The 26,925-nt window shown below is 44.1% G+C and overlaps 1 protein-coding gene across 1 annotated transcript; it reads left to right on the forward strand.

The window, feature by feature from the left end:
* The first annotated feature begins 57 nt into the window (after positions 1–57).
* Positions 58–26,925, forward strand: spg11 (SPG11 vesicle trafficking associated, spatacsin). The gene is made up of 40 exons (XM_069714504.1): positions 58–1,131; positions 1,530–1,702; positions 1,800–2,027; positions 3,079–3,298; positions 3,823–3,960; positions 4,778–5,148; positions 5,860–6,005; positions 6,608–6,728; positions 7,115–7,270; positions 7,463–7,629; positions 8,213–8,389; positions 8,833–8,904; positions 9,218–9,345; positions 9,610–9,785; positions 9,864–10,059; positions 10,470–10,673; positions 10,756–10,862; positions 11,438–11,583; positions 12,450–12,614; positions 12,774–12,840; positions 13,477–13,639; positions 13,769–13,977; positions 14,163–14,271; positions 14,464–14,623; positions 14,847–15,122; positions 15,972–16,172; positions 16,953–17,060; positions 17,673–17,838; positions 18,051–18,265; positions 19,258–19,993; positions 20,616–20,755; positions 20,917–21,121; positions 22,423–22,560; positions 23,767–23,900; positions 24,422–24,541; positions 25,270–25,438; positions 25,543–25,619; positions 25,797–25,952; positions 26,275–26,426; positions 26,601–26,925. The coding sequence occupies exons 1-40, from the start codon at positions 935–937 to the stop codon at positions 26,773–26,775; spliced, it is 7,164 nt and encodes a 2,387-aa protein (XP_069570605.1). The 5' UTR covers positions 58–934; the 3' UTR covers positions 26,776–26,925.

Below are 26,925 nucleotides of genomic sequence, written 5' to 3' on the forward strand. Positions count from 1 at the left end.
GCAGCGGCGCGCGATGAGCGCAGATCTCCATCCACCATGATGGGACCAGCGGCGGCGGGGAGCGGGAACGCGACCGGAAGTGCTCCGTACAGATCAGCGGCGACGAGCGCGTGTCGTTTCCTCTTCTGCATTTCGGCTTCAGGCAAAAGCAATCAATAAACGATGACGAACTCTTTATTTGATCCCTGATAAACATGTATTGCATAGGCAAGGGAAGTTTATTTGTAGAGCACATTTCAACAACAAGGCCATTCAAAGTGCTTCACATAAAACCATTAAAAGCATCAAAACATAAGGCAAAAGAAAAGGACGTTTAAAAACAATTAAGAACAGTGATTAAAACATTACAAATAGTCATTAAAACACTAAGCAAGCTAAAAAAAATAGGATAAAAGCATAAAATAACATGCTGGTATAACAGTTATTTTTGTTAGACAAATAGTCTTTAAAGGTGCTCCTAAATTTGAATTATTTCCAATGCTCCTTAAATTTAAAATACAACCTTGTTTAGTTCCATTGAAAATGAAAGGAACATGCCCTTTATTTAAAGTTTGATGTACTTTGTGATTTATAAATTGATTTGTTTGTTGAAATCATTGAATATAATTCAAATATGCAATAAATCAATTACTCTACAAAACTGAAACATAAAACAAATGTCCTTTCCTTCAGTTTTTGTAACTATGAAGTTCACATTGTATTTTGATTGGTGACGTCGTCTTTCGATTAAGTGTCCTTTTGCTCAGTCTCGGTCACCTGACAGTCGGAGACAGGACACGTGACGAGCGCGACACTCGCGCTGTTTACATGAGAAACGGGAAACGTCCAAACTTTTCTCATCATGTCGTTTTAATCTTTGTGTGATATTCTTTTCGAAATGTCTCCTTAAGAAGCACGTGAGGCATCAGTGTGGTTGTCCGCGGACCGCGTGAAGATGTTGGAGAGTAACCCCATCGAGGTGGCCGTCATCCCCGAGAACCAGCACTGTGGAGGTGTAGCAGACATCAGGAAAGCTGGACTGGCCCCTGGAGGCTCCCTCCTCGGCTGCCTGCGGGCCGGCGGGCAGCTGGTGGTGTGGGACCCGGCGGACATGAAGGCTCCTCCGGCTGCAGTGGACGGCAGCTACGGAGAGTGAGTCCAGCACTGTCAGGGTGTTACTGCTCGTGTTGTAGTTTGGTCTGAAAAGACTGACTATCACTTGAGTCTCGTAATATATGAACCATGACAGCAAGTCACGAACCAACAGCCTGAAATCCAGAAATATTGACTTTTTGGCTTAAACAACTACTTAAACAAATAGTTTAAATTAGTTGAATAGTTGAATACATGAGAATAGTAAAAGCTGTGTTTTCTGTAGATCGACGAATCAACTTTAATGTTAATATAGAGTACTGTAATGAACAGTAAAAGCATGTTTAGATTGATATTAAACATTATTTTGCATCACAGAATTATTTTGAAGACGGGAATGAAACCACTGAATCACTGCAGTAAACTAACGAGTCACGAAACATCTATTGTGTCCCCAGCTTCTTGTGGGAGGAGGCGGCCGGCGGCGGCTTCAGACTGCTGGCTGTTGGATGTGAGTGGGACCTCCAGCTGTTGGAGGTGGAAGCGGACCGAGGAGCCTCCGTCACTCCACTCTGTGTATCTGAATATCCGGCTGAGCGCCTGCTGCAGACCGTCAGGGAGCACGACCCCAGTGAGCACCAAAACCATCACCAGGATGAGACTCCTGCGTTACAATCAGTGTTCATATTGTTAACGTGTTCATTTCACTAATTTGTTTTCATCTCCAGGTGTGTGTGAGCTGCGGTCGCTGCGTGTGCTGTCTTTCGCGGCCGGCTGCTGCTGCGTGATGCTCAACCGTGATTGGCTGCTGCAGCTGCGGTGGCAGCAGACGGAGGAAGAGCTGCAGATGTTTTCCAGCTGCAGAATCCAGCTGACGGACAGCGACCGACTCGCTGCTGTTCACCACTGCGTCTGCTCAGAAACCCTGTTCACCCTCAGCGCCACCGGACTCATGTGTATCCTCCACCGATAAAGGCTTTACAGCTGAATACATACTAATAAAACTATTTATGTAGCTGAAAATAAGAGCTGTAATAATAATAGATCATCTAACTGAGATAAACTGCAGCAAAACTGAGATTAGTTGATGTGATAAATTAAGTTAAAAAGCGCTAAATTATGTGAAAGTGACATAAAAAGGAACTTCATCAGAATTAAATTAAATTGAACTAAGACAAATGTAACTGAGATAAAAAAGTCAGTAATATGCACTAAATGAAACTTAATTATGCTGAAAAACTAAATTAAACTAAGCTAGATATGCTTGATTAAGAAAATACTAGAATATATAAATAAACTGTTCTGTATTTAATTAAAGAAACTAATATTAACTAATTAAATCAAAGAGCTAAATGAGTAAATGTTTAACCAAATCAAACTAAGTTATTATCCTTGTAAAAACAAGCGCAAACTACAAAATGAATATATTATTAGGTCTAAACTGAAATGAATTTAACTCATTTTAACAAACCAATCAGATCCATCCTTTAACTTTACCTGCTAATCCCCTGAAGTAAACTAAAACTAATTAAATTAAGATAGCTAAACTAAATTAAACAAAGATGAACTATTTTCAAGTTTCATAAACTACATTTAAATGAAGGAAACTGTTTATAAGCTGTTTATCACACAATTAAGATGAACCTGAAGAAACAAGGTGAACTAAACTTTCAGTCGGCTCAACTCTAAAACTAAACACACCTTAATGAAACTGAAATAGACAAAACAATCTTTTTGACCATTTGTATTGTAATTTAGTCGAATCTTTTGAAGCTGTATGATTATTATTTCTTTAAAGATGTAGCGGTCTGAAACTGAAAAACACTGAAGTGTGGAATATTTTTAAATTCATCATTTTCTTGATTTGTCTTTGTAAATGAACATACAATGAATTGATAATATAATAATAGTGCACAGTGTAATAATAATTATAAATGTCATAATAGTGAGTAATAACTGACAGTGTCATGTGACTGTTGGTCTTTAACCCCGCCCCCCTCCCCCCAGCTGTGTACAACATGACTGATGGCCGTCTGCTGGCCACCGTCGACCTGCCCGCCTACCTGGACTCTGGCTCGGCCGAGGACGAACAGACCTCCATCTCTCCCTCCTCCTCCTCTCCCTCCTCCTCCTTCTGCCTCCTCCAGGTGTCAGCTGACCTCAGTACAGCTGTGGCCGTCACTCAGACCCACACCGCCGTCGCTGTCGACCTCAACCACTATTTCAGGTAGAGAAGCAGGAAGCCCAGTTTTTTGTGAAGTGTGTTGTTTCTCTTTTTTTTCGTTGTTAGTTTCCTGCTGGTTGAAGTTGTGTTTCAGGATTTCCACAACTGTCAGAAAAAAAATTGTTTTTACTTCTGAAAAAGTGCACAATTTGTGAGGCTGCGGTGCGAGGCGGCGGTGCAGTTCTGAAGATGGAAGTTGCAAGTCCCTTTTCATAAATATGAATCTGGGACTACTCGGGTGAAAAAGCTTCTCTGACTCTGATCAAAATGTCCCTGCACACGGGACCATTGTTGATTTGTCTGCCCATCAAACGATTCGGATGCTGTTTCCAGAGACGTTGCAGAGACGTTGCCCACTTTCTGTTTGCTGTTGTAGCCAAACTGGTGTGATGTGAGTGTTCCTGATGAGCTGGAGGAACATCAAACCTTTTCACCGTGACTCGTCCTGCACAGTGCCGCTCAGACGGACGCTCCTCTGTCCAGATATAAGATGAAACAAATTTCACATCGATGTGTCTGTCTTCCAGGATGCATCCAGACCACCTGCTGTGTGCTGTCCCCCAGTCCCGCCCCCCTCTCCAACCCCAGCACCCCCGAGACCAGGACAGCCTGTCCAGCTCCAACTGCAGTGTCGCCGCCCTCAGATCGAGCTTCAGTACCGACCGGTAAACCGCCGACCGCCACGCAGACTTCACTTTTACAGATTATCAGTCTGAAGATAACTTTTCCTACAAAATCAGTTTTTCATCCTCTGTTGATCATGAATGTCTAAATCTAATTTCATCTCCTTCCATCTGTCTAGTAGTTGTTGACATATTTAAATCTGGATTTGTGTTCAACAGATTGAATGATATTGATAAATAATAAAGACTAACGATGCATTGATTGCTGCCACAGGATTCCCATGTGAAGACTGTTTCCCCGTAAAACTTTTTTTTACATTTTTTTATAAAGAAAATCCAGTAATCTCCCTTTCTCATTTTATTTATTTATTTTTATTCATTTTATTGTTTATTTTGGTACATAGTGTTTATTCATTTACCCATGTTGTCTTTAGCCTTTTCCTCATGTGTTTGTTATACTGTTTTGTATCTGTGCTGTTTGTGTCACTGTGTGGACTGTGTTGACAGGTCATCATTGTAAATGAGAATTGGTTCTCAATTGATTTTACCTGGTTAAATAAAGGTCATATATTCATGTATAAAAATAATGTATTCATACCGACTTTGGTCTGTAAAGAATAAAACTGCATCACAGCCAGTTTTCCCTTCATTCACTCTAAAACTCGGAGCTGCTGAATGAAGAAAATCTCCGTTTTTACACGGCTGAACAGAAAACAGCATAAAAATCTTATAGCATTTGTCTTATTATTGTTGGTTTGTTAAAACCATCATTTTAAACATTAGGGTTCCTGGAAATTGATCTGATCTTCTAACTTTTTAACCCTGACCTTTGACCTTTGACTGTTAACCTCCCCTCCAGCTCCTGGGAAGCTCGTCTGGCCTTGATGTATAAAATGGCCCAGCAGCCTACCGCTCCATCCTCCTCCTCCTCCACCTCCTGGTCCTCCTCGCTCCCCCACCTGGAGTCCCACCTGGCTCCGTCCTCCTCCCACAGCAGAGCGCCCCCCGGAGGGACAACCACGTCCTTCTCCGTCCCCGAATCATCCGCTCCATCTCTGCTCGCTGTCTCCGAGTTCTCTGCCATGCTGACCTTCGTCACCCCTGGCAACAGACAGACCGCTGTGGCCTTATGGGATATGGAGTCTGGGATTGTGAGCTGCCACCAGGCGGAGAGCGAGGCGGCTCCGGTTCAGTGCTGCGGAGAGAAACAGCACCGCCTGCTGCTGAAGAGTAAGTCAACACTCACACGGCACCTTCACGGACTCAAAACCACAAGCTGCAAATTTAAATAATTAAAAATTCATTCTAAGAATTCGTTTTAACACCGGAGCTCTTATCTTTTAAAGTCTGGGTTACGGATGATAAAAATGTAAAATATTTGACTGAGATCTTGATTTCACTTCGACAGTCCAATAAAAACACAAAAAAAACACCACATTGTCTACAGCAAAGGTGAAACTCAAAGTTAATCCATCTGAACACTGGATGTAGTTGCTCATCAACACAGAAAAACTCAGAAGAACTTTAAACGGGACCGATTTTAACTCTCTTCTTTAACTTTGGTTTTCTGTTCCACATAACTTTTGATAACTGTTGGTTTTGTTTCCAACGTTTTGGATCGTCTCATGTTTCTGCATCTTTAGATGTCAGCAGCAAAGTTTGGAGCAAAATATTCACATATTAAAATATTAAACAAAGTTTGAAAGAAAAACCAACAAAAAACATAAACTCATACACAGAAGTCATGAAGTTTTCACACTTACAATTAAACTAAAGAAAAATATCGTATTAGGTTGATATGAAAGAAAAGAGGAAAGGATCGCAGGGATTTGATTTTTTTTTTTAGGAAGTCAAAAAAATAAGGAAAACATTATTTTTGTTTTCATAATTTCAGTATGTTCACAGTGAACTGATCCTGTCTGTCTCCGTCTCCGTCTCCAGAGGCCGGTGTGTTCCAGGTCCTGTTTTCCATCTCCCAGCAGGATCTCCTCAGCAGGTTGATGTTGTTTGGCAGCGCAGTGACAGTGGACGCAGTCTGTCACCTGAACAGCTGGGGGCGCTGCTCCATCCCCATACACGCCCTGCAGGTGGGAGGCAGCACTCACTCACAGATGAATGTTGACAGGGTGGTGTTGTCTCAAATTCAATTCTACACTTAACGGGAATAACCGTAACATTTGAACGCATCACCTGCCAACATACCTGCAGGTTTTGATTATTGAACCGAGAAATGAACATGTTTTTGTCTCCTCTGTTTAGCGCACACATTAAACACACTGATAGCTTTCAGCAGTATGTTGGTACTTATTGAAAAATACACACTTTTGTGTGAACTTGTACAACCTGCATCAGTAGCGTGGCGTCCTGCAGCAGCTGCAGCTTCCTCCGACGTCACCGCTGATGTTGCTTCAGAGCCACGATGGCGACAGTTGAGGGTGAAAAATGTCTCAACGTTTCTTCTTCATACTTTGTGGACTGTTTTGAGAACTCTGCATGTTTCATACCTGACTGTGGGAACGCACTCTAAAAAATGAGTGTGAGTACGTATGATTTGGGACACGGCATCACTTTGAAATCACATCCCTCTGACTGCCGACGTTACAACACTGTATGACTTTTTCTTGCAACATTTGGATGATTTATTATTGTTTCTTAGCTCCAAACAGTATTTCTGCTGTGCATTTTACAGGCTGGACTGAAGAACCGTCAGCTGGACACCGTTGATTTCTACCTGAAGAGCAAAGAAAATGTTCTGAAACCCTTCAGTGGTTCTGATCAGCCGGCAGCCTCCACACTCAGCCTGACTGACAGTATGGAAACTTCATCTTTTGTATTTTATCTGTCTAATTCATTCATTATTCATTAACCACTGAACTCCTGGTGTCTCTCTCTGTATCACTGCATGAATACACACACAGCAGTAAATAGACCTGTTATAACAACTTAAAGTAATAGAAAGTTAATGGAAACTAAATGCAAATTGTGCATTAAAGGGTTAATTGCTGCCGTTTCATACAAGTTGTGTGTGCAAATATGTGTGTTGCATCTATGTGCTATCAGGTTTATATTGTTTGTGTTGCTTCTGTTTGTGTGTGTGTGTGTGTGTGTGTGTGTGTGTGTGTGTGTGTGTGTGTGTGTGTGTGTGTGTGTGTGTGTGTGTGTGTGTGTGTGTGTGTGTGTGTGTGTGTGTGCGCAGGTGTGCAGGAGTTGTTCCCTGCGTTGGACCTGCTCTGTTCAGCCGTCAGAGATTCCAACAGTGAAGCTCAGAGCCGACCGTTCTCCGAGCAGCTGCTCAACATCACCATGAGCTTCGTCAACACACAGATCCGCTCTTTGCTGTCCACCACACACCGTGAGACACAAACACACACACACACACACACACACACACACACACACACACACACACACACACACACACACACACACACACACACACACACACACACACACACACACACACACACACACACTTTGTCTACAGATGTTTAGCTCAGGTTCAACCCTCCTATTATTGGTTTCTGAGAGTCTGCTGTGTCTGTAGACGAGGACTTGGCTGTGCGGAGCTGCACAGATATTCTGGACCGGTACGTCACCGAGCTGAGGAGCTACATGAAGAGGTTCCCCTGGTCTGCAGCGGCCGACACCAACAACGCTGCTGCTGCTCAGGAAGAGGCTCAACAGGATGAGTGGGAGCAGCTTTCAACAGAGGTGACATATAGGTCCAATCCCGTTTCCCATCCCGGGCCCTTAGCCCTCGTTTAGGACGTCCCTCTACTGGGTAGTGGCCCTTCAGAGTGGAGCTAGAAGGGGCAGGGCTTCAAATCGTAAACTAAGGAAATGGGACCACTCATTGCATCAACAATAGCCACAATTCTCCTGAGTTGATTATTATTAAGTTTGTGACTCTTCTAGAATTTGATTATTCAATTTATGGAAAGATACAGTATGATGGCAAAATAGTGTACCTCAGAGAATCAACTACTATTACTCACAAACAAGACTTCGTTCAATCTGTTTGAACCGGAAATAGCTTTATTATACCAAAGCTGCAATTTCAGATTACAACATTTATTTTATGGACCATTTATATTTTTGTTTAGCTTCAGTTTGCAAAGTCTTCTTCTACCACTCCGTTTGAAGTCTGCATCTGAAAACTATTTTTTATTTTGTCAGAAAACAGGAAATACTAGAATTCGTTTTTGAGACTTCCCTTCATGTTCAGAAAAGAAATATAATTTTATGTCAAGCATAAAATCTGCAACCCTAAAAATGTCCATGTTGTGTGTTGCAGGAAGTGGTCCATGAATCCATCCTGACCAATCAGATCCCCAGAGCTCAGGCTGTCCTTCGGAGGCGGAGCCGGCCGGAACAGCACCTGTCCGCTCTGAGGATGGAGGGTCTGCGTCAGGTGTTCTCCTGCCTGCAGCGCAGAGACCTGCAGACCGCCAACACACTGCTCACCAACATGGTGGGAGCTCCTCGCCGTCGCAGTCAATCACTCTTTACAGCTGCATGCTAAACATGCCAAATGTTAAAAGGCTGACTCAGCATGTTCTTCAGGAACAGAGTGGCCTGTACATCTGTGGGCACCAACAAGAACATATGACAAGGAGTTTAGCATTCTTGAAGAGGCTTAAAAATCAGAGCTGAGTAACTACAGCCATGGCAACATTTTACTTCCCGTTTATATCCTCCAAAACAGCGAAATTATGGGAACCAGAACCCAAAAATCACAGAGATTCATAAATATTCACATCTCACTGTCGGAATTTACCGAACTCTCAAATCCACATAGAGTTTGCACAGTAGCACGCTAACATTAGCAGTCAGCTCACTGAGCTACAGCACAGCTGAGTCCTTTAAATCCTAATAAGTTGAAGATATTAAACTACAGTATTTCTCTGTTTGCAGGGTTTCAGTGTGAAGAAGCAGCTCCACAGTATCTGCCTCTACACAGATGACAAGGAGCTCAGGGAGCTGATGGTGAGTCTGGTGTTCAACAGCATCACTGGTTCAGTTCTATCTTTAATATAATCTTGAGTTCTGCCATAAAATACTCTTTTCTTAGTCCAACATGTATCAACACACATTATATCAGTAAGTTTTAGTCTAAAGACACTTTGTTCTGCTTCTTAAAGACTTCTGCTTCTTCACTTTTGTTCCAACTGATCAGCTGTAAACTGTCTGGTATTCAAGCTTTGGGTTTCGGCAGGTTTTCCCTTAAAAGTTTCACGTGGTTGCAGCACCATGTTTCCTCCTCTTTGCTCACCTGTCTGACCACCCGTTGATTGGTCAGGTGGAGGAGCTGTCCAATCAGGGCAGCTTTCCAGAGGAGGAGCTGCAGAGTGTCCTCTTCATCGGGGAGATGGAGAAGCTTGGGCCGCTGCCGGCCTCCCACCGCCCAACTAAAGTCTCATTACGAAGGTAAAGGAGTCACACAGAGGTTGGGGAAGAGGTTTTCCTAGTTTTCCCTTTTTTATGTTGGTGTGTTTGCCTGTTTTCTTAAACCTCAATGTTCTCTTTATCTCCTGTGAGCTTCCCCTTGTTCTCCTCTGGACTTTATATCCAGATGACTCTGATTTATTTCATGCCTCTGAGGAGCCAATGACGTGTCCGTCAGAAATTTCCCCTCGGGGATTAATAAAGTGTATAAAAAAAAAAAAATTTGACAATCCAAACACTTCGCAGGGTTATTGGGGTGGCCGGTGAGGAGAAGGGTGGTGAGCAGCTTCTGAAGGAGCTGGTTGGACCGAGGAGGTCCAGGGAGGAAGAGGGAATCTGGAGGAACCTCAGACTGGACTGGGTGAGGAACTGGGACCAGAGCTGCCAGACGGCCATCCTCCTGTCCCGACTCCATCACACAGGTATGTCGCACCACTCAGAACAGAAACAGAAACCAGCGTCATGGCAGCGTCAGGAGTTCCCTCTCTTCTGTTCGTTAGAGTTGAGTTCCTGTGACCCGTCCGTGCTGTGGCGGTACCTGACCGCCCTCCACGACCAGCAGCGAGCGGTGGACTGGATCCTGAACAGGGAGACGTCTGGCGCCCCCCAGTGGCCAGAGTTGACCCCAGAACTGGTGAACAGCTCCACAGTCTGCAGCACCTACATGAGGGAGAACATCCTGGACCTGCTGGCCAGGTACCAGAGCTGCTTTCACCACTGAGACTCTTCATCCTCCAACAGAAAACAAACGAGTTTAATACTGAAACAGAAATGTTTGGAGACCTAATAATGAATCAAAATGTGGCTCTGACCCAACGCCTCATAGTAATTTCTTCAAATTTGGCCCAAACATTCACTTGGCCTCAAGAATGAACTACTTAGTTGTTGGTGGGGATCAAAGGTTGAAGGTCAAGGTCACTGTGACCTTCTTGTAAATATGATTTATCAGTAATACCTTACTTTAACTTCTCCCCTACATGGACAGATGTGGATGTATTATACACACATTGATCAAGTGTTTTTAATGGATTGTTTCTCTCAAACACACTTTTTATTTTGTATTTTTTGTATTTCATCTTTGTTTGTGTCTGTGCTTCCTCCTTCAGGAGAGCCGTGTTCATCCCAGAGGAGCTGGCTGACTTGGAGCAGCTTCTTTGGAGACTGGCTCAGGGCGGAGGTCTGATGGCGTCCTCCCCTCCCGTCCCCCAGTACCGGTCCCTCCTCGGCCTCGACCTCCACGGCGTCTTCATCACCTTCTGTCTGGACCGCAGCCTTCAGTACCTGCTCTACACCTACCTGGAGCACTACAGGTGTGTGTGAGTAATGATATGCACTCATCAGACTCATGTTCCTGTGATTATACTTCATGAGCTCTGGGTCTCCACTCCACAGACTGACACCCAGAAACTGCCCCCCTCTGACCAATCACAACCTGTCTGAGAGTCAGCCCTGGTTTGAGATGCTGGTGAAGATCCAGGAGATCACCAGAGATCTGTCAGGTAACACAATCCTTCTCTTTATTCACAACTTTTCCAAACAAAGATGAATCAAACTGACTGAATGACATTCTGTGATTTCAGCTTCTCAAATATGAAGATTTGTAAATCATCTCTGTTGTACTATAAAGATTTAATCACAAGAGAAGAGGGATAATTCACATTTAAACAAACAAGAAATTGTATATTATTTATTCTGCACATGTGGAAAAACAATATAATTTAGGAGATATGCCTTTAGTGTCAGTTTTCTATTATTATACAGAATCACGCCTCATGCTGATCCATTTTGACCATCAAAGACATCACTTTGTCTTCTTAGTTTGAATGTAATCCTCTTCAAACAGTCCAAGTCGGTACAACACTCTGGAAATATGAAATATAGATGAAATATAGAAGTACAAATACAATATGGAAGATTAAAACGGTAAAAAGACTTTGTAAACTGGTTGGAAAGGATGGCTCCTGTTGCATGTTTACTTCACGTGGGGTAGGAACTGTTTTTCAGCCTGTTTGTCTGTGATCTGATTGACCTTAATTTCCATTTTGGTTCTCTGTCTCTGTGTCTGTGCTTCCAGATCCAGGGTTGGTCTTCCTGGCCAGTTTAACCAGCGCTCAGGTTCTGTTACCGGGCAGCCAAGCGTCTCTCAGCAGTCTTCTGTTGGAGGGACACAGTCTGCTGGCTCTGGCTGCCATCATGTTCGCCCCCGGAGGCATCGACCAGGTGAACTCTGGCATACTAAATAACATTTGATCCCACTTCCTTTATTGATACAGCCAACAGTTCAGTTAGTTAACTGCATATAAAAGGACAATAATAACTAGAATGTGCATTTCCTGTAGAAAATGCGTGTGAATGCTGCAAGCTGCTGTAGCTTGCATTAAGCTGCTGAATGTGCTGTTGCTGGTGCTGCTTTGGAGGGAGAAAGGGGGAAAACACATGCATGAAGGATTGGCCCAAACTGGTTTCAAACGTATGAACTACTTCAGAGACAGAATAATAATGATTATAGCCTTGACCTATGAGTCGGCTCGTGATTTTTTTCATCTTTGCTAAACTTTTTTTCAGGGCATAAAACAAAGAAAGAGAGAGAAAGATATTTCCTGCAAGTAGTTTTTATTTTTGCAGCAGTTGCATCTTGCTTGGAGTGAAAAAAGTGCAATAACATGCAAGAAGAATGGGCCCGACCTGGTATTGAACCAGGGATGTTCTGCTGAGGGCTCCGCTAAGCAGCATTCACACTAATAACATACAAAAAAGACATAATCTTAATAACTATAAGAATAGCTCCACAGAATTTAGGAAAGCATTAACTAATATTCCCCTTGAGTCTGTTTTAGAGATAAAAAGTAAAGAAAGAAATGGCCACGCAGAATTATCATCGACACAAAATCTCCTGCACTACTCACACTGTTAAGAAGTTATAAGCTCTCTCCAGTCGACACCAGTAATGTCGAAGAATATGCAGAAATAATTGTTGGGAAGAATCCAAAGAGCTTTAATCCCTTTTAGCATAAGTCTGAGATAAAGTCCTCCGTGGGTATAAAAGATGAATTTCTTGAACCGTCCTCCGTGTACTTTCTCTCCAGGTGATGGTCCAGGGTGAGAGGTCGGGCAGGTCGGAGAGGACGGTCGACCCCCAGCTCTTGAAGATGGCACTGGCCACCCATCCGAAACTGAGGGCTGCCCTGTTCCCGGCCGGGCCCAGAGGAAACAGCCCGTTATCGGACATCTCCGTGTACCACCTCCTGCAGGTACACTCACACCTGTCAGCTGCAGGCCTCAGGAAAATACATTTACAGTTAGTGCTCCAACATCCAGTTTGTTTACTGCTGAGTAGAAAAGTCCTCTGAATAAATATTGTCTACAGCAGATGATGTGTATTTAGTGTGCATGTTGGTGTGTTTCCCCAGTCGCTCCATCCTCTGGACCCGTCAAAGCTTTTTGGTTGGCAGAAGTCAAACACCCTGAACTCCACAGGTAAGATCTGAAGCCCTGCATCAAGGTTAACACAGAGTCATGGCCGTGTGAAAAAAACACGTTAAACAGACATTTAATACTTATATCTGAACTATGACGTCAGATTCTGTTCTTGTTTTAAGTTTTTGTCACATGCCATGTACCTTTAGTAGCAGTGGCACTAAAATGTCCTGCCTCCCATTTTAAAACATTTGGTGCATTTTTAAAATGAAAAATATGACAAAGGAGACCACAAACTGTTGAGCGGCTGAAATCCCATGTCAGGCAAGAATGGGACAACATTTCACTTTCAAAACTCCCAGCAACGGCTCTCTTCAGCTCACAGACGTTTACAGAGTGTTGTAAAAAGAAAACAGTGGTAAACATGAGTGTCCCAACTTTTTTGAGACATGTTGCTGACATCAAAATATTTGATCTTATATTTTTCATAAAACTATAACATTTCTCAGTTTCAACATTTGATATGTTGTGTTTAGTCTATCTGCAGTAACTCATTGGTTAGCATTCTGTCTTTATTTACACAGCGTCCCAACTTTTTGGGGAACGGGGTTGTATAGGCAGCAGGTGTAGTCGTACTCGTGAGACATTAAAACAGAGCCGAAGGCTGAATAAAACTGGGCACACATTTCTCCACAGAGACGTCGGAGCTGCCTCACTTCTCCAGCCCTCAGTTGGTCAGCAGGTTCGCTCTGGTGGAGAACCTGGACTTCCTGTACTACATCCGTCATGGCCGACCCGGTTTTGCGTACGCCACCTTCCTCGTCCAGCAGCTGAGCAGCGGCAGCGACTTGAGGCTGCTGTGAGTATGACACACTTAGATACAGCTTTTCTACTTAAGAAAGTCTAGTTGAGTCCAATGAGAGGATTAATGGAGCAAAGAGGAAAGAAATGTTGCTCTGCTACACAACATTAGTTATGTGTGTTTCAGGCTGCAGCGGGTCTGGCAGCAGGTGTACAAGTTGGCCCTGCAGTGTTTCAGCGTGCCGTCGGTGGCGTCAGCTGCTGTTTGTTTCTCTGAGCTGCTGGGAATCTGCAGCCTGAAGCTGAGAGTCGACATCAGAGCCATGAACGTTATCCTGCAGCACTGGAACCAACAACACACACACACCGCTCCTACGCTGCACCTACACACTCTGGGTAAACACACACACACACACACACACACACACACACACACACACACACACACACACACACACACACACACACACACACACACACACACACACACACACACACACACACACACACACCGCTCCAACGCTGCACCTACACACTCTGGGTAAACGCACACATTAATCTTCTCTTCTGTCTCATTTTAGTGTCTAAAGGTGTAAAACTGGTGGAGGCGGAGCCTGGAGCAGCAGAGGAGCTGATTGGTTACCTGGAGGCTGCCGTGACAAACGGTCTGGAGCAGAAAGGCATTAGCAGGTTAGCCCCGCCTCCTCAATACTGATGTCATCATACAACATTCAATTCTCGTCTTTACTGTGAGTGACAAGAAAAGGGGGAGGGTCTAAGTCTCTGAGCTCAGGGGAGGGTCAAGGACAAATATCCTCCCAGATGTTTGTGTTCATTACATGTGGCTAAATCATGACACATATTGTGTTTGTTTCCTGTCAGGTCGTCGTACGAGGCGGCTCAGGAGTGGGTGTTGCCTGTTCAGTTCTGTCAGCTCCACAGTCTGAAACTCAGCTCTGTTTACCCCGCCCACTGCGCCGATGACAGTCACTTTATCCACTTCTTACTGTTTGTTCAACTGCACAACTTCCCTCCGCAGCAGGTGAAGACACACACAAACACACACACACACACACACACACACACACACACACACACACACACACACACACACACACACACACACACACACACACACACACACACACACACACACACACACACACACGGTGCTGTGTCATCTTTATTCGATTCTTCTGCGATGTTGTTTCTGTTCACGTTGAGTCACATCAAACTCCTCTGACCATATTTGGTTCTTCCTCCAGGTGAAGTTGCTGGCTGCTCAGTTTAGCCCCGCCCTGCAGGCCCACCTGAGCCTGGCGTTTCAGGACCTGCAGGTGTACAGTCAGAGGGGCTGTGACCCCGTGGAGCCGTCGGGGCCTCTGAGAAGCGATGAGGCCTCTGGGAGCCCGGAGCACCCCGGCGAGCTGTTCCAGGTCCTCCTGCAGAGCCAGGATGAGTCAGCGCCCTGCAGGTACCTGCTGCAGGAGGCGGTGGCGCGGCGCTGCCCGACGCTGGCGGTACTGGCTGCCTGTCTACAGGTAAATGGACAAAAACAAGCACTGCTACTCCAAAGAGACACTTCAAGTTATTGTACTGTTACACAACTGTAACATATATTACTGCCCACTCTGCATTCAGGACAGTTTCCAGTTGTTGCATCCTGACAGGCATAGACATTTTTATTCATTTTTAATTACTGGAGTAGCCTTTAACAAATCCACATAGGCCATCGTGTTGTGTGTTCACTCCCGTTGTTGGAACTTCAACATCATCACACTGGTCCACTCTTCAGAGTGGCTGAGCAAACAAACAGACTATAATCACAGCGCAGGCAACACATTTAATTGGAAGAACTCAATAATTTGATCCAGATTGAGATCACAAACATTTACATTATTACAGTTACCCATCCAACTTCGGCGTGGTTGAAAAACCCTGTTTGGGGAACCTGGAGATAACGTGACTGTTGGTTACCCCGTCTTCTGTTCTCTGGACATTATGAACCGTGTCAACTCCAAATTCTGTTTAAGTGCTGTTAAAGAGCACGTTTTCAGTTAAAGGTGCTTTGGCCTTAGTTGACATTTTATTTCAGTGGTTCTAAACTTTCAAACAAATTCACCATTTATCACATTTTTAAGACATCTTGTGTGTCTATGTTCAAAGATTCTTGAATTGTGAATGGAGGATGAGTAGTACATGTCATATTAAGAAATAACCTATAAAATGTACCTTATGTGGAAACATCACATCAAACACATGTCCCAGGCACATTATTTTACATGTATTAGTACATGTCTCAGGGGGGATGTTTAATTTAAAGCAGGTGTCCGTAATAAAGCTGGGAAATGATGTGGTTCACCACCCTCTTCACCATGTTTGATTGACAGGGAACTGAGCTGCTGCCGTGCCTGTGTGTGTGGGTGCTGACCTCCGTCGATGATGTCACCACTGGAGAAGCCACCTCCCACCTGGTTGAAGCCCCCCAGCACCACGAATGGACCCTGCACGATCTGTCAATCATCTGGAGGACGCTGCTGGAGCGGGGCCACGTCAGGCCCCTCCTACGAGGCTTCGAGCTCTTCCAGAGGGTAAAAACATGCGATGAGAGAAATAAAATAATCCGATTAAAGCGTTCCGAGACTGCGCCTAAAAGAACCGAACACTGTACCTGATGTACATCTGTCCCCCGCCCCCTTCAGAGTCGCCCCCTTGTAAAGCTCCTCATGCTGCTGCTAAACATGAAACGCTCCCTGATGGTCCTGTCCTGGAGCACGTCCATTATAATCTGTGACTTGCTCTGGATGTCCTCCATTGTGTCAAAACGACCTTCAGCTCGAACTTTGTGTTGTTGAAGAAAAAGAACTTCAAGGAATCCTGCGAGTACGAAAGCGATAATTGGTTTGTTGAGGGCGAGAAACCTGAATGTTTTTAACGGTGAGCAGGCGTGTTGTCAAGTTGGAGAAATGAATTGCTATCGCAGCACATTTCAGGTTGTTTGCACCGAATGTTCTCTCGGACGCCTCAGAAGGTCCCAGTAGAACTCCGTGTTGACAGTCAAAGAACTCATGCTGATGTCGATCAAGTGACGTCAACCTACTCACAGAGGTTGTTTCTTCCCCTGTTCATACGCATTATTTTGTGACACTCAGCTTCAACCTTTTGATCGCATCTTGTAGATGTGAGGCCCCATTCTGGATAACAAAAGATCACAATCTTCTTGCTAAGAATTGAAATCAATATATTTTTTTTCTTCAATATAAAAAAAATAATATTTTATAATAATATCAATAATAAATTGAGCCAGACATGATGACATTGCTTGACCCATTTGGAAGTATAAAACGTTGTCTGTGCTGCTTGTCTCTCAGGACTGCCCTCTGGTGTTGGTGCTGAGGATGTTTGAGTTGTGCTGCGACTACAGAAACTTCACTGAGGCCAAATCAAAGCTGCTGGACTTCCAAAGGATGTTAATCACCGTGAGTCCCAACAACCTCACCGAAATACTATCTGCTTCAATTGATAGAAAAATATAATCAATCAGTTGACCAAGCATCCACTTGCAGAAACATAGTAATCTGTCACAACGAACATTTTACAGGTTTTACATTTCAACTTTTGTCGTTCTTGTTTTTGTGTTATCTCTGATGTTAAATTTTATTTCACACTTTTACCTTTACCATGATATTTGATTGTTTAGAAGAAGGAGGACAATATATACCTGTTTTCCCAAATTTTTAATTGTGGACTGAGTTGACTACTGTATTTAAAAAAATAAATCACAACAAAGAGAGAATTGCAAAAATTTAAAGATGGTCAGACAAATAAAGGTTTTGAAGAAATACTATTAAATCTTCAGCTTCTCTGCCATTTAAATTGAGGGTGTGATTCTAGCAGAGTAGGTTTATGAAGATTTTTAAGATTTCTTTTTTTCTTTTAATAAAGTCAGGTTGGTGATAAATAACATGTATGTATGTATCTGTTGGTAATCTGGATCCAAAGCAAGTCTCAGGTTTCTTCAAGATGCTCTTCATGCTGTGCACCGATGAACTGCTCTGTAATCTGCTCTCGTTCCATCTCCGCTGATACAGCTGAGAAACGGAGGCCCGGCTCCGTCAGGTGGCCTCCCGCTGCAGTGGGTGGAGAGCCAGGCCTCGGTGCTGCTCCTCACCATGCTGCAGCACACCTCCTCCCAGTACGACCTCCACCGGCTGCTGCAGCTCCTGGCTGACGTCGACAAGTTCCTCAAATCCAACGGTGAGACGTGAGAATCTCCTCGTGAAGCGGTTTAAAAACATGTGAGAGTCTGTGAGACGCAGCTCCAGAGACGTTCCCATCGAAAGCTTGACTATTACTTTGGAAAACTGCTTTCTACCAGCTGCTGTCATCATGTCAAACCGTGTTTTTTTTTTTTTTTTGAGAAACCATTGTTTTTTAATGTGTATTTCTTGTTCTTATCTGCTCTGTAGGTCCAGACTTCAGGAAGCTGAGTCAGCTCAGTCAGTTGCTGCAGGGGTCAGAGGTCAGCCTGTCTCCCAGGCTGCTGCAGTGCACTTCTCTCTCCGGCCAGCAGGAGGAGTTCCAGGCCATCGTTGACGCTCTGCAGACTCGGGGGCGCTACAGCCAGGCGCGGCAGGTCGCCCTGCTGGCCGGGCTGCCCGTCCACTGCCTGCTGCTCAGCCAGGTCTGATCCTCGCGTTCACCCGGAGGTTCATCCTCCAACAATGCAATATTTCTGTCATTTTAGAGTTAAAAATGGGGATGGTCATATATTCATGGTGCAGGGCTATATATATATATATATATATATATATATATATAAACACTATAATATTCTGTTAGATTTATAAATCACATTTAATCGTACCTAATCTACGTTACTCTAGGAGTTTTTTTTATGGGAATCAATAATGTCGTTGATTTGTTTATTGCGTTCACTCAGACTCCACGATGAAATTATTGTGACGTCACTAAACACATTTGTCGCCATAACTCAACAATTCACGTTAATTATGACAGAATTTAAAAAAAAAAAAAAAAAGTAGTTCGATAAAATGATGAGGTAAATTTGTGAGTCCATGTCCAAAAGGTCAAAGGTCAACAACACTTTGACACCATTATCTGGCCGTTGCTAACGCAGGAACATGAAAGGAGATGGTGATCATGTTTCCCATTCAGGTTGAAGATGTGTGTTAAACATCCATGTTTTAGGATTTGTACAGTTGTGTTGAAAAAGTTTTTGAACCCTTAAGAATTATTCAATATTTCTGCACAGATTTGACCGAAAACATCATCAGATTTTCACTTAGGTCGTCATAAGTCGTCTAATTAACCAAATGATGCTGAAGTGAGCAGAGATGTCTCATTTTGTTAACCTTCCTGTGACTTCGGCTCCTCTCTCCGTGCCTTTCTGTACATAGCTAGGTGCTTATTTACTTGTTTATTTACGCCGTGTTTGTATTTATTTGCATGTTGAGTGTAGAAGTGAGATCCAATCACTGGAGATGTGTGTGGAGATGCTCAGTGGGTTTACTTTACATCTTATCATGAATATACATTATTCTTTTGTTTATTTTGACTCAGTAAATGTTCCATTAGAACGAGTAGCCGTTTAAAATAAGTCGAGTAAACAGACTTTGTAAACTTGGCTGTAATGTTTTTCCGTCCTCCTTGTAGCTTCTTCAGGAAGTGAGCTCCCAGAAGACCAAACGTCAGTGGAGGAGGCTGGAGACCCGGGTTGGTTTCTGGAGGAAGTGTCACGAGCAGCTGAAGGCCGACGACACCGATCCAGAACCAGCCTCCCGGTTCTTCCTGTCGCAGGCTGACACCGGGACCGCCGACTCCCCGCCGGGCACAGAGGCTCAGACGAAGCTGCTGGATGTCCAGGAGCGCTGTCTGCTGCTGGCGCTCGCCGCTCACTGGCTCTCCCAGTTCAGCCCGGCTCCTGTGGACCAACTGGAGAGCCTGGAGAAGAAGCTGTGGCTCAGCCGGGTGCATAAACACATCCTCACCGTCGCCATGGAGAAGGAGAGCGTTTTTAACCTGCCGCCGCCGGCTGTCACGCCGGAGATGAACTCATACGACGTGATCATGAAGGAGTTCTCTTTCTCCGGCATTTCAGCCCTGAGTACGGAGAAGTGCCTCAGCCTGGAGGGACTCCCGGAGGAGCGGCAGGAGCCGAGCGCAGAGTCAGCGCTGAGTCCAGAGGAGAGGAGTATTCTGGCTGATCTGATTGGTCAGTTATTAGACGAGGGCAGCGTCCACGAAGCCAGTCGTGTCTGCCGCTATTTCTCCCAGCACCACCCGGACATGTGGGTGGTGCTGCGCTGCAGAGGTCTGGCGTCCGGAGATCTGGATCCGGAACCACAAGAAGAAGCTGCAGAAGCTCCAGCGAAGACGAGCATGACCAGCTGTAAGCTTCCTCCCACCTTCAGTTCACAGCAGGGGTCTCCTCATGTTTATCACATTTATTCACATAGCTGAGCTCCACCCAAACCAGCTGAATCAGCTTCTTTTACATAAACTCTTTAAACACATTATTTTGTTATTTACATTACATTTCCTTATTTTTGGTCTGTCCACATCACATCACTTTACATTTATATATAAATACACATCAGACCTCCTATGTGATCAGACTATTCTGCTGTTAAACTAATACATGGTTTTTCTTTCATTTGTTTTAAGGTGAAATAATTCACTGTCTATTTTAACCAATGTAGCTGTTTTCCCCAGCTGGATAATGCTTGATATTATTAAAGTGATCTCTGTAGCTGCATCTACTTTAAAATTGTAATTCTATCTAAAAAAAAATGACAAAGGAAATAACAAAAAATAAACAAACTGATAAAGAATAGGACCTAAAATTGAACCTTGAGGAGCATCACTGCTGACTAACTTCATAAGAAAGATGTGACCTTGGGAACATAAATAAACTGTCCATTGGAAAGGCTGCTTCATGGAAGAGATAGTTTATAATCCACAAAATGCATATTTGGCTGCACGTCTTTCTCATCTGTTCCTTTCTCTTCCAGCCTCCTCGTTCATCAGCCTGTCCTCGTTTGTGATGCTGCCTGAAGACAAGGTCGCCGTGCAGCTACAGAAACTGGTGGATCAGTGTCGCCACGGCAAAAACCACTGCAAGCAGGTCCTCAGCCTCTACCAGCTCTCCAAGGTACCCTCCTGCTCCAGACACTCAATGTTAATAAGACAAATGCTCTATTCTTCCTCCTCTGTTCTTCCCTGCCCTCTGATTCTAATATGAAGATGTCCTTTCTTTAATAAAACACATCCAGCAGCCTGTTATTACCTGTGTGTGTCTTCGGTCCTCTCCAGGAGCTGCAGTGCTCCTTCGGTCAGATCAGCGGGGAGGAACCTCGCTTCGTCCTGGAGAAGCTGCTGCTGTCGGAGCAGCCGGAGCGCTTCAGGAACGCTCAGGCCTTCATCCGAGCTCAGAGTCTCTCTGCGGACGCGGTGGCCGAGCTCGTCTCCTCCACGGTGGTGCAGGCGCTGCTGGCCTCCACCCAGGAGCTGCAGCCCGGTGAGAGCACATCTGGTTTACCTATCACGGCTCATATGTGTCAGTTCAACAGCGGTGCTACAAAGTCTGTGAACACTTTAGAAGTTTCCCAATTTTCCCAAAACATCATCAGATTTTCACACAACTCCTAAAATCAAATAAAGAGAACTTAATTAAACAAATATTATATTTGATGGTGTATTTGTTGAGGAAAATGATTCAATATTTCATATCTGTAAGGAACCAAAAAGTAACCAATCAGTATCTGCTGTGATCTCCACGTGCAGCAGTAACTGAAGCGTTTCCTGGAACTGTCAATCATCCGGCACATCAGCACAGGGAACTTTCAGGTCCTTCGACAACATTTCTCAGGTCAGGACTTTGACTTGTTTTTTTCAAAACATTCAAAACAACTCTGTTCTTCTGCAGCCTGGTGTCTTTAGCGTCGATGTCTCGATGCAGGACGCTTTTTGTTTTGGCTTTCATTTAAACCAAAAAGTTCCATTTTAGTCTCGTCGGTCCACAACATTTTGACATGATCTTTGGAAACTGCAGAAGGGCAGTTATATTCTTTTTAATTAGCGTTGGTTTCTTTTGGTAAACCTGCCGTGCACACTGTTGTTGTTCAGCCTTCTCCTGATGGTGTTACACACCTCGGAGTGATCTCTGTTGGTCGACCACTCCTGGGGAGGGTAACGGTGCTCTTTAACTCCCTCCATTTGTACCCAGTCTGTCTGACTGTGGTTTGTTGGAGTCCAAACTCTTTACAAAAGGTTTTAGAACCTTTTCCAGCCTGATGAACACAAACAACAGTTTTTCTGAGATCCTCAAAAATCTCCTCTTTTCTTCCACAAACATGTGGTGAAGCTCAAACTCTGATCGATTCCTGTTCTTTAAATGAAACCGGTTACACACACTCACACCTGATTATCATCCCATTAACTGAAAACACCTGACTTTAAAATCACCTGCAAATGAACTGATAATCCTGAAGGTTCACAGAGTTTTTCCACTCACTGAAGTGTAATACTGGATCATTCTCCCAAATAAATACATAACCAAGTCAAATATTTTAGTATCATTTGTCTAACTGGGTTCTTTTTATCTAATTTCTGGACTTCAGAAAATCTGATGATGTTTTTGCTCAAATTTACACAAATATATATATTTTTTTAAATGTTCACAATCTTTAAAGCATCAAAACTAAGAAATGTGTTTCCCACATTGAAACTGTGTGTGTGTGTGTGTGTGTGTGTGTGTGTGTGTGTGTGTGTGTGTGTGTGTGTGTGTGTGTGTGTGTGTGTGTGTGTGTGTGTTTTCAGTGGAGAAGCAGGTGTTCAGGCCTTCGGAGGGCCGCGACTCTCTGATGCAGCTGATCAAACTGTGTGACGACCCGAACCTGGTGGGACTGAAACTGCTGGAGAACCTCACCACTGTTCCCCTGAGAGACCTGGAGTGCAGTACGACACACACACACACACACACACACACACACACACACACACACACACACACACACACACACACACACACACACACACACACACACACACACACACACAACCTCCCTGTTCCACCATCTGTTTTTAGAAGAAGACTTTCTGAGTACAGAAAATACTTTCTCCTCATCATCTGTTAAAAAATTGAACATGAAATATGAAGTGTAGAAACAGACTCACACTCGAAGCTTACGACCATTTTCTCTTAACGTTAACATTTTCCAAACTGTCTTCTCACTAATTGTTAATTCTTCGCTGTGATATTTTCCCTCCTGCTTGCAGTAAATAAGTCATTAAAGGAGTCATAAATGTATTTCCTGTGTGGCAGTAAAACTTCAGAAATGCAGCCTTCAAAAATTCCTGCAGACGAAACAAACACTTTTATAGTTTTAAAACGTAATTTGCACGACATGTATTATTTTCAATTGAGGCCAGTGAAATGATGGAAGCTTTAAGCACCCTATACTTCAATAATAGATTGAAATGAGTGGATTCTCTGAGGGCCTCCTCAGTATGTTACCGCTCAGTTGTCCTGATCGGTGCCGTTTATTTTAATTTGCAGCGATCAGATCAACTCTGACTGTATTCACTTCCTGCAGCAGACAGACTGAGTCGGAGACCAGCCGCTGATCATGGTGGAGGATTGAGCAGACAAAGAGAAAGATATTTTATTTTTGAGTAGTTTGTAGAAACCAAAATAAACCTGACAGACAGTGAAAATACAAATCTGACTGCAAATGAATGATTTCAGCTTGAAGTCCTGAACAGGAAGAGACATTATGGACTCTGTCTACCAAGTGTAACGCAGATGTCTTTGTTTCAGACCGACAGTTATTTTCACAAATACGTTTATACAGCAAATCCACTTGTGCACGAGCAGATCTGTTTCCTCTGCAGAAAAGCTTTAAGCAAGTTTAAAAGCACCATCGTGTGAGTGCAGCTGGCTTTTAAAGGCAATGAGGGATGACTCTGATTGGTTGGCTTCATGTTATGATCAGAAAACACCTGATTATTTAAGAGACTAACAGATTATTCACCATTAAACTAGCAGAAGTGGATTTGGATACACCCTGAATACACCTGTTTAATGAGCTTTAGATCGTGGACATGAAGTCCAAAATGTTGTGATTTTTAAATGAAATTAAAAGTCCTTCTCGTGTCCTGCAGTCGTGGAGCTGCTGATCGTGGCTCATGACTGTTTCAGTCTCACCTGTAACATGGAGGGGATCGTGAGAGTGCTCCAGGCCGCCCGTCACCTCAGCCACACCTACCTGGCTCCAGGAGAGCACTACAGCCTGCTGGTGAGCTCCCAACCCTGATCCACCAACCTCAAACACCGACTCAGACTCTCTTCTGTCAGAAATGTCTGTCATTCATTTCACATTTAGAAATCAGGCAGGAATTTAACATTGGCTTAAAAAAATTCACCCTCATGAACATGTTTCTCATGTCATTAGAAAACAATTCATTCCAGTGAAGTGATGATAAACAGGTTTGTTCCTGACTCCCAGTGAGGTGAAGGTGGCATTTACATTTATATCCAGGCCACATGACACGTGGGCAAACAGCTGGTATTGATCTTCAAATTTAAGATTTAAAACATCCTCCCTGTGATGAAAATAATCACAGTTTATAATCTTATTATTGTATTATCTGTTCTTGTATTAAGTGCTTAAAATAAGCCCTGAAGTCAGTAAGGTGTGTGTGTGTGCGTGCGTGTGTGTGTGTGTGTGTGTGTGTGTGTGTGTGTGTGTGTGTGTGTGTGTGTGTGTGTGTGTGTGTGTGTGTGTGTGTGTGTGTGTGTGTGTGTGTGTGTGTGTAGGTGCGTCTGCTGACAGGTATCGGCAGGTACAACGAGATGACGTACATCTTCGACCTGCTGCATCATAACCACTGCTTTGAGATGCTGCTGAGGAAGAAGGTGGACACAGAGAGAGGACAGGTTCGACACACACACACACACACACACACACACACACACACACACACACACACACACACACACACACACACACACACACACACACACACACACACACACACACACACACACACACACACACACACACACACACACACACACACACACTACACAGGCAAAGAAGTGAATATTCACTATTTATCCATCTGAAAAAGTTCAGTGCTCCCAGCTGCTGTTGCCATGGTAACTTTTATTTTTTATTTTATTTTTTTAATCTATGCAGATGGAAAAAAACTGTTTCTCAGAACTAAAGCTGAAACTATTATTGTCTGGAACATAAAACTATTGAATAGTTTAAATATGAAAGACACTCCTATGTTTTTGGGGAAGAAGGCTCAGCCAATAGGAGTCAAGCATTTTTATGATGTCATTTATGATAATATAAACAGAAGAAATGATGGTATTCGTTGTTTCTCTGCCCAACAAAGTGTTTTCTACTCATCACAGCTGATCTCTGAAGCATCTCCAGCACAGAGCTGACATCACATCCCACTGTGTATGAAAAATAAATGAATAACTTATTATATTATTGCTGAATTTCAAAATAAAACACGAAACCCAGTCTGAACTAAAGCCAGAATACGACAAAGTAAAACAGGAAGTCTGAAATCAAATAGAAGTTCACACCACAACAGATCCATGTTGACTGATATGAACCAGTTTAATAAAGTCTTTCTGTCGTGCTGCAGAGCTCCAACCTGAAGACGGCTCTGCTGGACTACATAAAGCGCTGCCTCCCTGCAGACAGCGAGAAATACAACATGGTGGCGCTGTGCTTCAGCATGAGGCGGGAGATCGGAGAGAACCACGAGATGGCTGCCAGGACGCAGCTGAAGATCATCGAGTCTCAGGCCTGGGGTGAGTCCAGAAACCGAGAAACAAACAACCTTTAAAACACAAGAATCAAACTAAAACTCAGTGAACCTCCTCATGTGGTGTTTTACTGACTTTTCTCCAAACAGTCATCACTCCTGAGCTCAAGAGTTCGCTGGCCAAAGCGCTGAGTCTGCTGAAGGACGCTGCAGAGAGCTTCTCAAAGGTACCCGAGCTGCTCTGTGTTTATACCTTTAATAAAACCTCAGAGGAGAGATGTTCACTGTGTGTGTGTGTGTGTGTGTGTGTGTGTGTGTGTGTGTGTGTGTGTGTGTGTGTGTGTGTGTGTGTGTGTGTGTGTGTGTGTGTGTGTGTGTGTGTGTGTGTGTGTTTACTCCACCAGGACTCATGTGTGCGTCAGGCGACTCGCTGTGTGCAGACAGCTAAACTGGTCGCTCTTCAGCTCCACTTCCTGAACCACGGATCGGACCTACGCATCATCAACCTGCGACCTGCGGAGCTGCTGAACGCCGTCGTCGCTCTGCCTCAGTGCTACCAGGTCTGTTTCTGTTAACGTCACCTTTGATTGAACCTACGAGGGTGGATCCGCACGTTCAGAGACTGCTGCTGTTGCGTGTGCACAGTGTGCAGCACCGTGACGCAGGAGGAAGATAAAACCTGAATGAATTATTTATTCAGTAAACATAGAACTAAAATTTGTTTCTAATTCCTGCAATTTTACTGCAAGAAACTCACTTAAGACTCCACAAAGTTGTTGTTTTTTGAAAATCCACCACAAAATCTAAAATATTGGCTCAAAAACGATCCCCAAAAACCTCCCGGTAGGACTGACTGTCAATCACGTGTTTCCTGCGTGTCAGGTGTTCGTGGTGTCGGAGGCGTACAGCCACAGTCCAGACTGGGCTGAGATTCTGTTCCAGAAGGTGATCGTGAACGGAGACTTCGTTTACCTGGAGGAGCTCAAACGCCACCGGCCGCTCACCTCCACCCTGTTCGAGGACATTTTCAAGAAGTGAGTACTCATCCTTCAGGATGACGGAGATCCTCCGTCACAAGTCTCTGTCGATAAACTACCTGAAACTGTGTGTGTGTGTGTGTGTGTGTGTGTGTGTGTGTGTGTGTGTGTGTGTGTGTGTGTGTGTGTGTGTGTGTGTGTGTGTGTGTGTGTGTGTGTGTGTTCCTTCAGGCTGGACGGCGCTCCCAGCGGCGTCACTCCCAACGTGAAGCGCCTGCTGTCTCACTGTGATGACGTGAACAGCCGCTACCGGCTGGCCTACCAGCACAACCTGTACGACGTCACCAAGACGCTGCTGCAGGACATCAAGACCTCCAACTACCTGAACGACCGGCTCGCCAGCTGATCGGCTCTCCAGCTGATCGGCTCTCCGACCGACTCGTTAACTGACTGGCTGCCATTTAATGATCAGGAACCAGTAACCTGTGACTGACATACTGCCATACTGTGCACTTATTTATATAAAACTGAAAAAAGAAAATCTTTTCTAACCTGA

The sequence above is a fragment of the Brachyistius frenatus genome, unplaced genomic scaffold (genome assembly GCF_029030835.1).
Source record: "Brachyistius frenatus isolate BFR_SWC_R1_liver_20210118 unplaced genomic scaffold, ASM2903083v1 Contig_131, whole genome shotgun sequence".
Lineage (NCBI taxonomy): Eukaryota > Metazoa > Chordata > Actinopteri > Embiotocidae > Brachyistius > Brachyistius frenatus.

Excerpts from the sequence above, each read along its gene's own strand:
- spg11 (XM_069714504.1), top strand. The coding sequence starts at position 935 with ATGTTGGAGAGTAACCCCATCGAGGTGGCCGTCATCCCCGAGAACCAG. Across the intron at positions 15,123-15,971 it reads TACTGGCTGCCTGTCTACAG|GGAACTGAGCTGCTGCCGTG; the intron begins GTAAATGGACAA and ends TTTGATTGACAG. Across the intron at positions 16,173-16,952 it reads GCTTCGAGCTCTTCCAGAGG|GACTGCCCTCTGGTGTTGGT; the intron begins GTAAAAACATGC and ends CTTGTCTCTCAG.